The sequence below is a fragment of the Ammospiza nelsoni genome, chromosome 1 (genome assembly GCF_027579445.1).
Source record: "Ammospiza nelsoni isolate bAmmNel1 chromosome 1, bAmmNel1.pri, whole genome shotgun sequence".
NCBI classification, from domain to species: domain Eukaryota; kingdom Metazoa; phylum Chordata; class Aves; order Passeriformes; family Passerellidae; genus Ammospiza; species Ammospiza nelsoni.
The window spans coordinates 1,435,096-1,450,758 of record NC_080633.1 but is presented as its reverse complement, the minus strand read 5'-3'; the positions used below and the strand labels follow the sequence as shown (position 1 = coordinate 1,450,758).

Genomic DNA, 15,663 nt, shown 5'->3' with positions numbered 1-15,663 from the left:
AAAGAGAGGGGAAAAAATGAGGTTTTCCCATCAGTGTGCTGATGCCTTTACTCACAGTGAGCACACAAGGCCTCTTGACACACTTAAATGTGGCACTGCAGCCCTGGCATTATTAAACCTTCCTTTGATATCTCTTTTTCATGGAGTAGATTTCCAACAACATCTCTTTATTAATTTTAATATTATTATTATTGGTTTGTTGTCTTTTTTTTTTTTTTAATTAGCCTTGTATTTGCAAGAGGTCTTTTCCTCAGTCCTGCCCTGCCCTCATAGCGATTCTGTGCCTTGTCATGAAATTCCCTGATTTTACCACAGAGGTGGCTGAATTCTGGCGACAAATGAAGCACTATCTGTGCATACATTGCAGGTCTCTTGGGCCTTGGGCTATGAAAACCACTCTGGAAATAAAAGAGAGGGAAAAAAATGTGCTTTTTCCCTCAGTGTTCTGATTCCTTTACTCACAGAGAGCACACAAGGCCTCTTGTCACACTTAAACGTGGCTCTGCACCCCTGGGATTAATAAATCTTCCTTTGATATCTTTTTTTTTCATGGAGTAGATTTTCAACAACATCTCTTTATTAATTTTATTATTATTATTAGTCTTGTATTTGCAAGAGGTCTTTTCCTCAGCCCTGCCCTCAGTGATTCTGTGCCTTGTCATGAAATTCCATGATTTTATCACAGAGGTGGCTGAATTCTGGTGACAAATGAAGCACTATCTGTGCATCCTCTGCAGGTCTCTTGAGCCTTAGGCTATGAAAAACCACTCTGGAAATAAAAGAGGAGGAAAAAATTGCACTTTTCCCCTCAGTGTGCTGGTGCCTTTAGTCACAGAGAGCACACAAGGCCTCTTGTCACATTAAATGTGACAATGCAGTTCTGGGATTAATAAAACTTCCTTTAACTTATTTCTTTCATGGAGTAGATTTTCAACAGCATCTCTTTATTAATTTTAATATTATTATTACTATTATCCTTATATTTGCAAGACAACTTTTCCTCAGGCCTGCCCTCAGTGATTCTGTACCTTGTCATGGAATTCCCTGGTTTAATCACAGAAATGGCTGAATTCTGGTGACAAATGAAGCACTATCTGTGCATCCTCTGCAGGTCGCTTGGGCCTTGGGCTATGAAAACCACTCTGGAAATAAAAGAGAGGGGGAAAAATGTACTTTTTCCCTCAGTGTTCTGATGCCTTTACTCACAGAGAGCACACAAGGCCTCTTGTCACACTTAAATGTTTCTCTGCAGCCCTGGGATTAATAAATCTTCCTTTGATATCTCTTTTTCATGGAGCAAATATGTCCAGAGATGTCAGAACAGGGGAATTTGGCCACATTGAGCCGTTGTCTTGAGCGAGAGATGGTTTTCTATTATTATTTCCCTCCCTGGGGAGCAGCATCTTTGCGTCACCACCAACAGCTGCATTTACCCAAGGTTTTGCCAGGAGATCGTGTCTGACTCCGAGCAGATGCAACCAGAGGGAATTTTAAGAAACTGGGCTTTTAGAAAAAAAAAAAAGAAAACCAACTGTCTGTGGCTATAAATATATGGATTTGCTGGCTATCTCTGGAAATAGGCCTGAACCTATAGATAGCTGGAGATATCCACACCTAAATAAACACCACGTGCATGCACACATCTCCAGCCAGGGATGTTTGTTTAGGTGGGGAGTTTTCCCATTTTAGCCATGCTGGGATAATTTTAAGATTGGCCAAAGCAGCAAACAGAGGGCTCCAGAGCAAGCTGGTGTCCTGCCCCGAATAAATGGGGATTATTTCACACAGAGCAGCTCGGAAACCGCTCTCTGCAAAGAGCAAAGTGTGTTAAAGCCATCAGAGCCTGCAGAATTAACAGCTCATAACTGCCCGGGGAGCAACAGCTCCTGGACTGCATCTTCGGGGAAAATCACCACTGCAGGATGGGAACTGACAGCCCTGGAGGCTGAATCCTCCTTTAGCCAGGTGGGATGAAGCAATCCAGGGAAGTGTTTCCTCAAATTCCTTCCAGATAATATTAAAGAGGGAGGGAACAATCAGCTGGAAGTGTCCAAGGCCAGGTTAGGAGCCTGGGATAGTGGGGGTTGTCCCTGCCATGGCAAGGGTGCCACTGGGTGGTCTTGTCCCTTATGGCAGGGACAATTCCCACTGTCCCAGGCTGCTCCAAGCCCCGTCCAACCTGGCCTTGGACGCTGCCAGTGATCCAGGGGCAGTCACAGCTGCTCTGGGAATTCCATTCTCATGCCTCCCCACCCTCCCAGCCAGGAATTCCTTCCCAATATCCCATCTGAATCGATTCTCTTTCAATTTGAACCCAATCCCCTCATCCTGTCCCTCCATGCCTTGTCCCCAGTCCCTCTCCAGCTCTCCTGGAGCCCCTCCAGGCCCTGCCAGGGGCTCTGAGCTCTCCCTGGAGCTTCTCCTCTCCAGGTGAACATTTCCAGCTCTCCCAGCCTGGCTCCAGAGCAGAGGGGCTCCAGCCCTGGAGCAACTCTGTGACCTCCTCTGGATTTGCTTCAGCAGCTCATATTTATTGTGGATTTGTTCTGTTTCCACACTCTTCCCTAAGCATCCCTTTCCTGGCCATGAAGGAGACAAGGAGCAGAGTTAAAAGGATCTTTGGCCTGGCCCTTCTCCTTTGTTCCCTGAATTCCCCTATAACCAGGAGGGAGCGTGACCTGTATTCCTGGAGCTCCTCAATCTCTGGATAAAATGCAGCACAAATGATGAGTGATGAACCTCAGGCAGGTTTTTAGCCATTTCTCCCCAAATTCCATACAACCACAGAATGTGGCTCCCTTACCTTCCACACATCCAGCCAATAGCAGCAGGATCATTTTTCAGGGCACTTTTTCCAACAGTGGCAGCAGCAATGGCATGTTTGGGTCAAAACCCAGGAATTTCCCCTAATTCCCATCTCCCCCCAAAAGAACAGGGATGCCAAACACAGCTGGTTTTAAAGCAGGTCCAACCCATCCTCTTTCCAAGGGTGAGCTGAAGGGTGAATGGGATCTCCACCTCCCGAAATCCCGGGAAAGGGGAGTCGGAGCCAGCAACTTGGGAGGTTGGCTCAGCTTGGGAACCACCACCAGCAGGATGGGCCATGCTCAGATCCAACCCCAATCCTGTCTTCATTTGCTCCTGCTCATCTGTAGCGTGAGGGTTTGACGGCTTCCCGGGAACTCGGAGGGGCCTGGAGAATCCATCCCCTTCCAAACACAATGGGAAGGGCCCAGCGTGTTGCAGGGCTGCTTTATCTAAACCCCATTGTTCCTAGCAGCAGTCCTGGAGCTCTCTGGGGTCCTGGGAAAAGCAAACAACTTTGTGGAGCCTCAAAGTGACGGCACAGGAACGGGTTCGGATTGTTTTGTCCCCGGTTTCCACAAAGGAATGTCAGCAAAGTGTCAGGCGTTTACAGCAGGACACAGGCAGAGGTTTTAAAGTCTGTGGAGGAATCAAAAAAATTATCTGGGAGATGTTTTGTTCATAATTTCAATTAACCCCAAGGTGCCATTCTCATTCCATGCCTATGGATTTGGTCTGGTGCATTCCTGGAAACAGAATCCGAGAATCCTGGAATGGTTTGGGTTGAAAAGGAGCTTAAAGATTATTTTTATGGACATGCATGTCTAAATTGGGGTGTCTGAGAGTAAATGGGAGTGTCTGAAGCTAAATTGGGGGTCTTTTGTGGGAGCTGATCCCAGACTGGGAGGATTTAAGGGCCTGGAATCTCTGGAACAGAGTCCTGTGGGAACAGGGTCAAAAACACTCAAAGTTTTCCCTGAGGCTTTGGAAATCAGTGCCTTTTGTGAATATCCCATTTTGTGACTATCCCATTTTGTGAATATCCCATTTATCTTTTTATTCAGTCCCATTTTCCTGTTTACAAAATACAAGAAAAACAAGGACAGAGATTTTCTGGCTTTGTTTATCGCTCAAAGCAGCAAACCCCCCATTCCAAACGTGTCCTTAACGACACCTGAATCAGCAGCTGAGAGAAATTTTGCAGAAATTCCATCTGGGAAATCCTTATTTATGCTTCCCTGTGCTGCTGATCTCGCCCTTCACAGCCTTCCCATTCCTCAAAAAACACTGGATCCCTCCCAGCTTCACAGCTTGAGTCCTAAAGGGGAATAAAAAGGATGAAAGGAAAAGTTTGGATAGAGGGCACAGCTCCATGAAACTCAGGACAGCATTTGCCACCAGAAAATTCCTCCTCTGTCTGGTTTTCCTTTTCCTTTTGCACACATGGCAAGAGTTAAAAGAGTGGAGGGTTCCTGCAGGAATCTAATTCATAGAATCCTGGAATCCTGAATTGATTGGGGTTGGAAGAGACCTTGAATTCCAGCCAATTCCAACTCTGTGTCATGGGCAGGGACACCTCCACCAGCCCATGCTGCTCAAAGCCCTGAATATTCTGATTAAATTATAATTAAATTGAATCACATTGGTTTAGTTGCCACAAGTTATAGACCAGGATATTGTGGCAAGGCCAGGTTTGGCCTCTTCCAACAAGGGATGACCAGGGATGGTCAGTCTCTCCTCAGGGTGGACTTCCAGGAGACTTCCAGGGAACTTGCTGGAGTGATGGATCTCCAGGTTGTGTCCATGGCTTGGCCATCGTGGCCTTTGCAGTTTTCTGGGAATTATTTAACTTCCCATCCATCTCAGGTCCCTAAGGACGCTCCTCAGACCATGGAGATCGTCATTGCAGCTGGCAGATCATTCAATATTTTCCTACCTGGAGGATCTTTCCTGGTTGTTCATTGTGGTTTTCATGGAGCTGGGACCTCCTTTGGGATACATGGAACTCCTTTGGAGATATTGTCCGCTCGTGGGTAAACCCAGGGAGGAAAAGCTCCTGAGAACTCCAAGTGAGGGGGAAGTGGAATTGGAGAACCTGAATTTTTTGCTCTAAAGGGTTTCCCTTTGAATGCTCCAAGGATCTGAGCACCCCCTCCAAGAAATCTCATTTCCGAAGGGCTTTCCAGAGTGACTCCAGGTGGGATTTGGGGCACCTCCTCCTCCAAGGAGGGCTCCAGGAGAGACTTTCTGTGCCTTGGCTCTTGGTGCTCAACCTCCTTTCAAAGAGAGGCCCTGTGGTCAATCAGAGCACTCAACTTTCCAAGACCTCTTGCCAATCCAGAGGCTCTTCCCAAGGACATTCCCGCCCATAGGAAGGTGGATCTTCCCAGTGAAATTTCTGAATGGGGCTCAGGGATGTTTTGTTAAGGCCTCACAACTTTTGTTTTACTGAAAATTCCAACCTTGGAGTGAGATTATTATTACTATTATTATTAATTATTATTATTTCATTTGTTACTATGGAGGCAAACGTTTTCCAGCTCCAGGAGGATCCCAGCTTGGCAGCAGGAAAATCACACCAGGATATTTTTCCCTGAAAGCTTTGAAATCTCTTCTTCTTGGCTTTTCAGGGCCTGCTGCCTGCACAGACAGATCTATAAAAATCTATAAAAATATCCCATAAATACGCACAGACACACTCAGTAAATTAATATTGGCAAGGGCTTCGCTCCTCCAGCGCAAACCGCAGAGAAACATTCCCAAATCTGCAGATTCTGATGTAATAGGGCTGAGGTTTGGCATTCCAGGACAGCGTTCCAAGCCTCAAATCCCAATCAGAGCTGTCATTCAGAGCCCAGCATTCCTGACGTTACTGCAGCCCCGTGGGCAGGTCAAAGGGAATGAGGAGAAAGATGCTGAATTGGTTGGGTTTTTTGGGATTTTTTGCTAAAATCAGTCTGGGAAAGGCAGGGCAGGCTGGAATGGGGGCAGGCATTTTAACCCTTTCCAGGAATCCCTGAGCTCAGCTGCAGGATCAAGGAAAATATCCCGATATTTAATGGAAACCTCAGCGTTCCAAGGCCAGCTTTGGAAAATAACAACCTAAAACTTCCTAAACGATTAATTATTAAGAACTCTTCTGTGACAGAGCCTTTTCCAATGGGATTTTGGCAAGCTCAGGTTGTGTCTGGATTGGATAACCACAGGCAGAGGCTGCTTGGGATTTAAAAAAGGGAAAAATAAATGCAGGTGATTTTTTTTCCTCCTATCCCATAGCCAAAGTATTTCCTTCCTCTGTTTTCTGGTGTGGGTTACGCTCCCCCAGCCTGCACATCAGTCATCCAGCAATGGCTAAATTGTGCAATTCCAGCACAATTCCCAGCTCAGCAGGCATTTTGTCCAGGTGAAAATTCCCAAGTGGTCCCTGGACAGGGCCAGGAGTTTGTAAAGCGCTTTGGGTTCCTTTGGGATGAAAACTCTGAGAAATTCCCAGGCAAGGGATTAACCCCACTCCATCGTTAATGCCTTGCAAAATTCCATGTTGAGCAGGCATTTTGTCCAGGTGAAAATTCTCAAGTGATCCCTGAACTGGACCAGGAATTTGTAAAGCACTTCAGGTTTCTTTGGGATGAAAATGTCGCAAAATTCCCAGGTATGGGATTAATCCCACTCCATCATTAATTCCTTCCAAATTCCCAGCTGAGCAGGCATTTTGTCCACGTGAAAATTCCCAAGTGATCCCTGAATTGGGCCAGGAGTTTGTTGGTTTGTTGGAACCACTTTGGGTTCCTTTGGGATGAAAATGCTGCGAAACGCCCAGGTATGGGATTAACCCCATTCCATCATGAATCCCTTGAGAAAATCCCACCTCCCCACCTCAAGGAACACAAACCCCATTTCCCAAACTGCCAAAAAAGATGGGATTCCCGAAGGATCTGGGCTCTGTGTGCTGCCAGGGTTGTGTGGTGCAGGAGGGCTGCGTTCCCCATGTGACGCTGTTTTCTCCATCGTTTCTGCTGCAGGAGGTCTTTGATCGCCTCTATTTGATTTATACTGTTGGATACTCCATCTCCCTGGGATCCCTCACAGTTGCTGTCCTTATCCTGGGATACTTCAGGTAGGCGGCTCTGTTTTTACCTAAGCGACACCGGAGAAGCCGCGAGTTTTTCCGGAAGGATAAAAATTGGGGTGGCGCAGTTCAGGAAGCCACCAGTGGTGGTGGCATCTGTGATTTGGGCTGTTTTAGGGTATCCCAGGGCAAACTTCCTGGGGGATGGTGGGTGGGATTTTGGAATTCCTTCTGCTTCCCTCAGGTGGAGTTTTCCAGGCCCTCTTTGTAGTAAATGGGAGGAGGAGCATCTCCAGGAATCCCTTGGAATGCTGTCCAGGATTTTCTGTCCCTGTCATCCCTGCAGCTGACTGGCTTAGCTTTAGATGGCTGATTTGCAGAGAAATAAGGTTCTCTGAGGGAAATCCCACTCTAAGTCCGAATGTTTGTGAAGGATGAACCAGTTGAAAGAGATGGAAAACTCCAAGGCTGATTCCTCCAATCTCCTCACACTGCTGCTCTTCCCAGGGATCCAAAAATGACCCTCCTGACTCCATTGCGTCCCCTCCCTTCCCACCAGCCCTTTGAAGGGATTTAGACCCCAAAATGCCACTTTGAACCCTCATTATCCATTCCTCACTCCACTGTTGCAGTTTCCATCCCTGGAAGCGTCCAAGGCCAGGCTGGACAGGGCTTGGAGCAGCCTGGGATAGTGGAAGGTGCTGGGGTAGGAATGGGATATTTAAGGTCCCTTCCAGCCCAAACCATTCTGGGATTCTGGGATTCTTGCGGGCACAAACAGCATGGGATGGGAGGGATGAAAGGTGTCACCCATATCCAGGGATTTGTCCTTTGGGAATGTTTTATCTGGTGACCCCATAGAGCAGGGTGACCCCAAACCCTGAGCCCCAGATTTGCTTCTCTTTGATGTCTGTTCATGTCTTCTCCTAAAAAAACAGCAGGGCCTGGACAAGAGCTGGTGGGGGCCAAAACAGCCACGTGGTGTCTGCAGAGGGATTTGGGGAGCTTGAGCCAAGCCCTGGACACGGAACACTGGGAATGAAATGTGTGGCTTTGGGCTCTGAAAGTGCTCAGAGCTCTCAGCAGATAGCAAAACGTGTCAGGGGGGTTTGCTTGGACAGCAAATCCCAAATCCATGACAAACCCAATCCAAAGGGCACTGCAGACCCCATCCCAACACCACACTCCTGTTCTCCCAACCTTTTCCCTCCACTTCATTTCCCACTGGACACTGGCAAGGTTGTTAAAATATTCCATGTCCACGTGTGCAAGAGAATTCCTGTTTTTTCTTTATCCATATCTTTATCCCACTTCATTTCCAGCCCAGATCACCTGGGCAACTGTGCAGGAGCATCTTTATCCCAAGGATCAGAGCAGCAGCAGGGATCAAGCCAGATTTTATCCTCAATAATCCAGAGATTCATTGACTTCCTTTCAAATGCAGGGAACAAAGCCAATCCTCATTCAATAAACCTCATCAGTTCCACTTGGTGTAATTTGGATTATAAAAGTGCAGAGAACAGCTGGTGTTGTTATCATAACATCCTGCAAAAGGGATAAAACCACAGCCTTTAATTAGTGCCGATTATTGGGATTTAAGAGGAATATAAATCCATTCATAAATTCAGGCATGGCGCCAGAGCTCCAGAGGACAGAGGGGACCCCAAGAGGTCAGTTCCTTCTTCCCAAAATCCTGATTCCTGATTCCAAAATACACCTCTTCCTCCTGGTTCTGACCCATTCACCTCTCACCATCCCCAAAAAAGCTTTTCCTCCAAAAAGGACCTTAAAGCGCTTTACAACTGGGATTTGTGGGGTCACTGCTGCCATTGCTGTGGAGCCCACAGACTGCTCCAAAGGATGACATTTACACCAGGAAAACAGGGACAACAGCCCAGCACACCCGAGTTACTGTTGGAGTTGCTCCTAAATTGAGCTGAACAAAAAAATTAATGGTTTACAGGAAGCTCTGTGAGGTTTCCAGCGGCCCCTAGTTCTGGAGCCTCTGGAATCCAAGGGCAGGAGTGGATTGGATAGCAGGGAATGGCTTCGCACTGCCACAGGGCAGGGTTAGAGAAGATTTTAGGAAGGAATTCCTGGCTGAGAGGGTGGAGAGACCCTGGCATATGGTGCCCAGAGAAGCTGTGGCTGCCCCTGGATCCCTGGAAGTGTCCAAGGACAGGTTGGATGGGGCTTGGAGCAGCCTGGGACAGTGGGAGCTGTCCCTGCCCATGGCAGGGGGTGGGACTGGATGGGCTTGAAGTCCCATCCATCCCAAAGCATTCCATGATTCCCTGAAGTCCCTGGAGAAGGTACTAATCCACTTCCCAACCCTATGGGAGAGCAGGGAGCTGTGACCATCACTCTGCTCCCCATGAGGTGCCAGTGGGAGGAGCTGGGGCTCTGCAGGGCCAGAAGTGTCCATGGCTCCATCCAACAGCTGGACTGAACTTCCCAATCCTTCTTCTCCTCTTCCAGACGTTTGCACTGCACTAGGAACTACATCCACATGCACCTGTTTGTGTCCTTCATGCTGAGGGCCGTCAGCATCTTCGTGAAGGACGCGGTCCTGTACTCCGGGTCAGCCCTGGAGGAGATGGAGCGCATCTCCGAGGAGGACTTGAAATCCATCACGGAAGCACCTCCAGCGGATAAATCGCAGTTTGTGAGTATTCCCAGAGCAGTGGTTTTCCAGGATTCGTGTCTTTGTCCTCTCTGTTCAACACTTACCCCCTTTTGGAGAGTTTTCCACCCTACTCATCTTTCACAGCCTCTTCCCGTCCTTTCCCATTCTCAGTCCATTGGTTCAGAGGGATTTCCAATTCCTGAGCTAAGGAAAAGCTGTTCCCATGGCAGTCAAGGTTGATGGTTTGATTCCCATCTACATTCCCCTGATGCTTCCTGGAATTTATGGCTGTGGAAGCATTTCTGACCATCCCAGCATGAGGAACATCCAGCCTGGCTCACAACATTTCCTCAGATGGGGAACGACTTTTCTCCCTCCCATGTGGAAAAAAAGACATTTTGGAAGGGAAAATGGGGGAGGCTGGTCACAGAAAGAGTGGTGCTCATCTAAAAAGAGGAGGTGGTGCCTATGAGAGGGACCTCAGACAGAATTATTGAGTTGGAGTTGGAAAAGAATTCCAAGGTCATCCAACCTTGGAATTGCTGGTGGGTCCACAATCCCAGCATTGTCCCCGGTCCAGAGCACTGAGTGCCACATCCAGGAATTCCTTAGACAACTCCGGTGATGGCAACTCCAAACCTCCCTGGCAGCCTTTTCTGAGGCCTGAGCAACCTTTCCATGTGGAAATTCCTGCTGCTGTCCAACCTGAACCTCAGGCTCCATTTATGGTGGGTTGAGTCAATGCAGTCAACCCAGGCAGACAAGTCAACATCCCAAAATAAAAATGGAAGTGAGGTCAGTTGGACTCTTCTCCAAAATTCCATGGGGATTTCACTCTATAAAAATCTCTGATGGCAAGATCTGCATTCTCCATGTCCTTGGAGAGATGAAGCCCATCCTCAGTTTCCCACATCCTGAAGGTCTTGGCTCTCCTTGTCGTTGGTCCCATCATGGATTTCCCATGGAAACCCAGGAGTTTGTAAAGCGCTTTGGGTTCCTTTGGGATGAAGATGCTGTGAAACTCCCAGGCATGGGATTAACCCCACTCCATCATTAATCCCTTGCCAAATTCCCAGCTCAGCAGGCATTTTTTCCTGGTGAAAATTCCCAAGTGATCTCTGAACTGGGCCAGGAGTTTGTTGGTTTTTTGGAACCACTTTGGGTTCCTTTGGGATGAAAATGCCACCAAACTCCCAGGTATGGGATTAAGCACACTCCATCATGAATCCCTTGAGCAAATCCCAGCTCCCCACCTCAGGGAACACAACCCCTGCTTCCCAAGCTGCCAAAAAGATGGGATTCCCAAAGGATCCGGGCTCTGCATGTTGCCCAGATCCTTCTCACCTTCTCACTTCCCACAGCTCCCTGCCAGGAGGGGACAACCAGGGAGATCGGGCTCTGCTCTCAGGGAACAGGGACAGGAGGAGAGGGAACGGCCTCAGGCTGGGCCAGGGCAGGCTCAGGTGGACACCAGCAGGAATTTCCCCATGGAAAGGGTGCTCAGGCCTTGGAAACCACCCAGGGAGGTTTGGAGTCCCCACCCCTGGAGGTGTCCAAGGAATTCCTGGATGTGGCACTTGGCGCTCTGGTGGGGACCAGGCACAGCTTGGACTCGATGGTCATGGAGTCTTTTCCAACCTCAAGGATTCTGGGATCAACTTCCTGCCTGTGGATTTGCCTGGCTTCTCAAATATTTCCCAGCTTGTGCTACAACCAGGAACCAGCAACACCCTGTGAAAAATCAGAGGGTTTGGGAATGTCCCACTGTGCATCTGAGTGTCCCAACAGGAACTTTGTCATTGTGTTCCTTTCCCACCCCGGACATCTGTGTCATTAATTTACAGAGTCTCGCTCAACACGCTCCAAAACTCTCATTTTTTTTTGTAAAGAACACAAAATGTTTCACTGCATTGTTTGGTGTTTCTCCTCTTGCTGGGCTCATTATAAGGAATAATTAGGATAATCTATGGCATTCTTTGGATATTAGCATTTAATGGCATTTCCCACTCTTTGGAATTGCAAGGCAAACAAGCAATGAAGGCGACAAGTAATGGATTTCTTTTGTTTCCAAGGAAACTGGGAACTTTGCAATTAGTGCCTCACGTTCCTGCATGAGGCAATAGATATAAAAACAAAATAGAAAATGTCATTAAACCTAGATGGGGATTTTTTATAAATATTAAAATATTAATTAATTTAGGGAATTTTTTAATTAATCTATTTTAACTCCCTCTGTGTATGAAAGAAAATGAGTGTCATGTGTGCATGTCTTATCAATATGCAAATATATGTATAGGTGTATATATTGATGGACAAAAAATTAGCAAAAGAGCTGTGCCAGGATTAAAAAAAATCTCTTTTTATTTCCAAGATATTACTATTGGCATTTTCTGTCAGTCCTTTTCATTCCTCTTAAAGGAAGGGACAGCACAAAGATGGACAAGGGACGTGGCAGCCACAGAATTCCTGGGAAATCCAACTTCCCAGAATCCAAGGATATCCACATTGACAAGATCTGGCTTTGCACTGGTTAATCCCAAAGTGGTACCAATATTTTGCAGCCTGTCTCTACTGGAGCTGAGAAATTGGGAAGATGGGTAGCTTTGTCCAAAGGAAGTGTTGGGCCACAGTCAAGGCTTTGCTCCCAAAAAATTAAAGGATTTCAGCTCAGCGTGGAGCAAGAGCTCAGCTTAGGACTCCATTTATCTCCACAATGTCCTGGAAGTCTCTCCCAGATCTCCCACCTTGCAGCTCAGGTGGGACACCTTGGGGTATCCAGGGAAAATCCTCCAGGTCCTGTTTGCTCTTGGAACACCTGGCTCCAAAGGCAGCAGGAGCCTTCTCAACAGTTCCCAGTTGTTGGGGACAGACAAACAGACCTGGAGGATCCTGGTGTGGACATCCATGACAGGATGGAGGGGTGACTCCATCCCACCTTGGTCTCTCCATGAGCTGAGGAAAGAGTTGTAATTCCAAGTGCTGTGACTTCAGCAGGACACCCAGACTGGGACAAGTGGGCCAAGGCCCCTTGGTCTCCAACATGGACAAGGAACATGGGGAAACAGGGAAAGATGAAACACTGGGAAAAGATGAAACACTGGGAAAGATGAACCCTAACTGCTCTAGGAAGTGTGTGAGCCCCTCATCACCAGGTTGGGAGAGAGCAGGATCAGGCCATCATCTTTTTCTCTACTCACCTGCTGTAGGAAAAAATATCTTTGGCTTGGGATTTTTTTCCCAACAGTTCATCTTTCCTGCTCTTCCACAGGTTTTCCATGTCACAAAAAACCCTGAAACAGATTTTTCTGATTTATTTCCTTTCTCCACCTTGTTCCCCACCCCACCTCAATGTGTTTGCGCAGCACAGGAATTTCACCCTGTGTTCCTTCTCTGTCCTTCTGTGGTCGCTGCAGGTGGGCTGTAAAGTAGCTGTCACCTTCTTCCTCTACTTCCTGGCTACCAATTACTACTGGATCCTGGTGGAAGGGCTCTATCTCCACAGCCTCATCTTCATGGCATTTTTCTCAGAGAAGAAATATCTCTGGGGATTCACATTATTTGGCTGGGGTAAGTCATGGCTGCTCCTGGAAGAGCCTCTTGGAGGTGGTTCCTGAAGGAAACTGTGGATGCACAGAAATATGGGAGAGGGGATAGAGGCAGGATGAGCAACTCCTGTAAGGACAGGCTTTCCATCCTGGGATGTGATAATTTTTTTTGTGGGGAGTTTTGAATAAGTTAGAGATGGGACTTCTGAGTTTTAAAAATACAGGACTTTAAAAAAAATCACAAGGCCTTTAATTATAAGACTTTTTAAGGAGCTATTGATTAATAAAACAGTATTAATAAAAATATTTATATTTAAAACCTAATATTTTAATATTTTTACTTATATTACAGTATAAATTTCTTAGTTAATTATATTATATTACACAAACTTATAAGACTAAATTCTAATATTTTTGTTTACTTCTATAACTACTTTTATTTTTTCTATATCTTAAACTCCAAAACTCCAAACTTTATTTTATTTAGTTTAATGTGTCTTTACTTTAAACTATAAATCTACATTTTTATTTTTAATACCTAAATTTAAAAGCTTTTTCCCGAGTCTTAAATCAAATCCCGTGTTTAACTCTAAACTTTGACTTACAAATTCAAAATTCTAAGAATTCCTGATATTTCTAATTCCAACACTGGGAAGCTTTTATCATTCTGGAACTGTGGTGTTACCATTCCGAAATCGTGGTGTTACCATTCTGGAATTGTGGTGTTATCATTCTGGAATTGGAGTGTTATCATTCTGGAATTGTGGTGCTACCATTCTGGAATTGTGGTGTTACCATTCTGGAATTGTGGTGTTACCATTCTGGAATTGGAGTGTTATCATTCTGGAATTGGAGTGTTATCATTCTGGAATTGTGGTGTTACCATTCTGGAATTGTGGCGTTATCATTCTGGAATTGGAGTGTTATCATTCTGGAATTGTGGTGTTACCATTCTGGAATTGTGGCGTTATCATTCTGGAATTGGAGTGTTATCATTCTGGAATTGTGGTGTTACCATTCTGGAATTGTGGCGTTATCATTCTGGAATTGGGATGTTCTTACTGTGGCTCTTCCAGGCTCTCCAGAAGGATCAGCCCAGGCTTGGAGAGGCAGCACAAAGAGCCAGGGAATCCCAGGATGGGATGGGGTTGGAAGGGACCTCAAATCCCATCCAGTGCCACCCCTGCCATGGGCAGGGACACCTCCTGTTATCCCGGGTTGCTCCAAGCCCCAATGTCCAACCTGGCCTTGGACACTTCCAGGGATCCAGGGGCAGCCCCAAATCTCTGGTGGTGCCTCACCACCTCCACGTTTTCCCACCCTTCCAGGGCAGGAAATGTGAAGGCTAAATTTGGGATGAGACAGCCAATTTCAGGGATTTATCCCCACCTCTTCCCAGGATCTCCTGCTGAGAAACCAGTGCTGAGCTGGAGGTGCAGAAATCTGTGGGAGGTTTTGAGCATCTGCTCCCAATGAGAGCCTCAAGCTCTGATTTCCTCCCTCAAACCTCAGCTGGTTCAAATCCTTGAGGTCTCCTGAGCCTTGGAACACCACTGGAAACCTGCAATTTGTGGGGAAGAGGTTTTTATTTTCCTTTTCTTTCAACTTGGGCATCTTTTCCCTGAGTAACGAGAAAGGGGCGGGATGTTGGTGCAGGGAAGGGGCTCATTAGGAGAAGACGTTTTGGGCACGCACATTTCGGAGGAGAATGGGATTTCTGTTCACTCCTGGCTTTAATTTTGGCTTCCCAGGAGTTACGAGGTGCTGGGACAATAAAACAACTGCCCACAGTTGTCTCAGAGCCTGGAGGTTGGGAGGAGAACAGGGAATGTTTCCGATGATCCTTGAGGATAATGGGGTGTGGGTTTAAACAGGAATTAGCAGGAAAACCTGTCCAGGGGTCTCCAGGGGGGCTGTGGTTACCTGGCACAGCCCCACTTCCCAAATTCCATATCCCAAATCCACCTGGCCACATCCTGACTGCATTTTTAGGACAAGGTTGAGGTGTGCACCCCTACACCCCCATTCCAAAATGAGACTTTTATGGAAAAAAGTTGGTGGCTGTCCCTAATGGTGGAACTCAGAGCAAGGCAGGGAACCCAGAACTGAGTTCATGAAGGATTGCAGATTTTTGGGATTCAATACTCCAGGGCAGGGCTCTCTCCAGCCTTTCTCCTTCCCCAAATGAGGAAGAAGCTGCTCCCAAATCTCCTATTCAGCTGCTCCATAGGTCAGAAACTGCTGGTGTTGACAGATGATAAAGATGGGAAGTGTAAATGTAGAAATATTCCAAAGTGGGAATCCATCTCTCAGGAAAAGCCTGGTCCTGGACAGCTGGAAAAATTCTGTGAAAATCAACAAATTGAGAGATATTTGATGGGGTTTGGAGCAACCTGGGACAGTGGAAGTTGTCCCTGCCCTTGGCAGGGAGGGGAATGAGATGGGATTTAAGGTCCCTTGTCACCCAGATCATTCTGGGATTTTATTTTGGGGATTTGGCATTTCTTATCTCAGCTGCTGAGGGCCAGAGAGGGCTCTGGATGGCACCTCTTTGCTAAAGCAAATGAACAAAACCCCAACTAAATTAAATTAGAAAAGAGAAATAAACTCATCTTCCT

General features: G+C 46.8%; 1 protein-coding gene across 1 annotated transcript in view; it reads left to right on the top strand.

The window, feature by feature from the left end:
- Positions 1-15,663, top strand: part of PTH1R (parathyroid hormone 1 receptor) — a 95,469-nt gene that overhangs the window by 62,910 nt on the left and 16,896 nt on the right. The window contains exons 5-7 of the mRNA XM_059477021.1: positions 6,828-6,922; positions 9,353-9,539; positions 12,914-13,067. Of these exons, the coding sequence (XP_059333004.1) occupies positions 6,828-6,922; positions 9,353-9,539; positions 12,914-13,067 (436 nt within the window). The remainder of the gene's footprint in view (positions 1-6,827; positions 6,923-9,352; positions 9,540-12,913; positions 13,068-15,663) is intronic.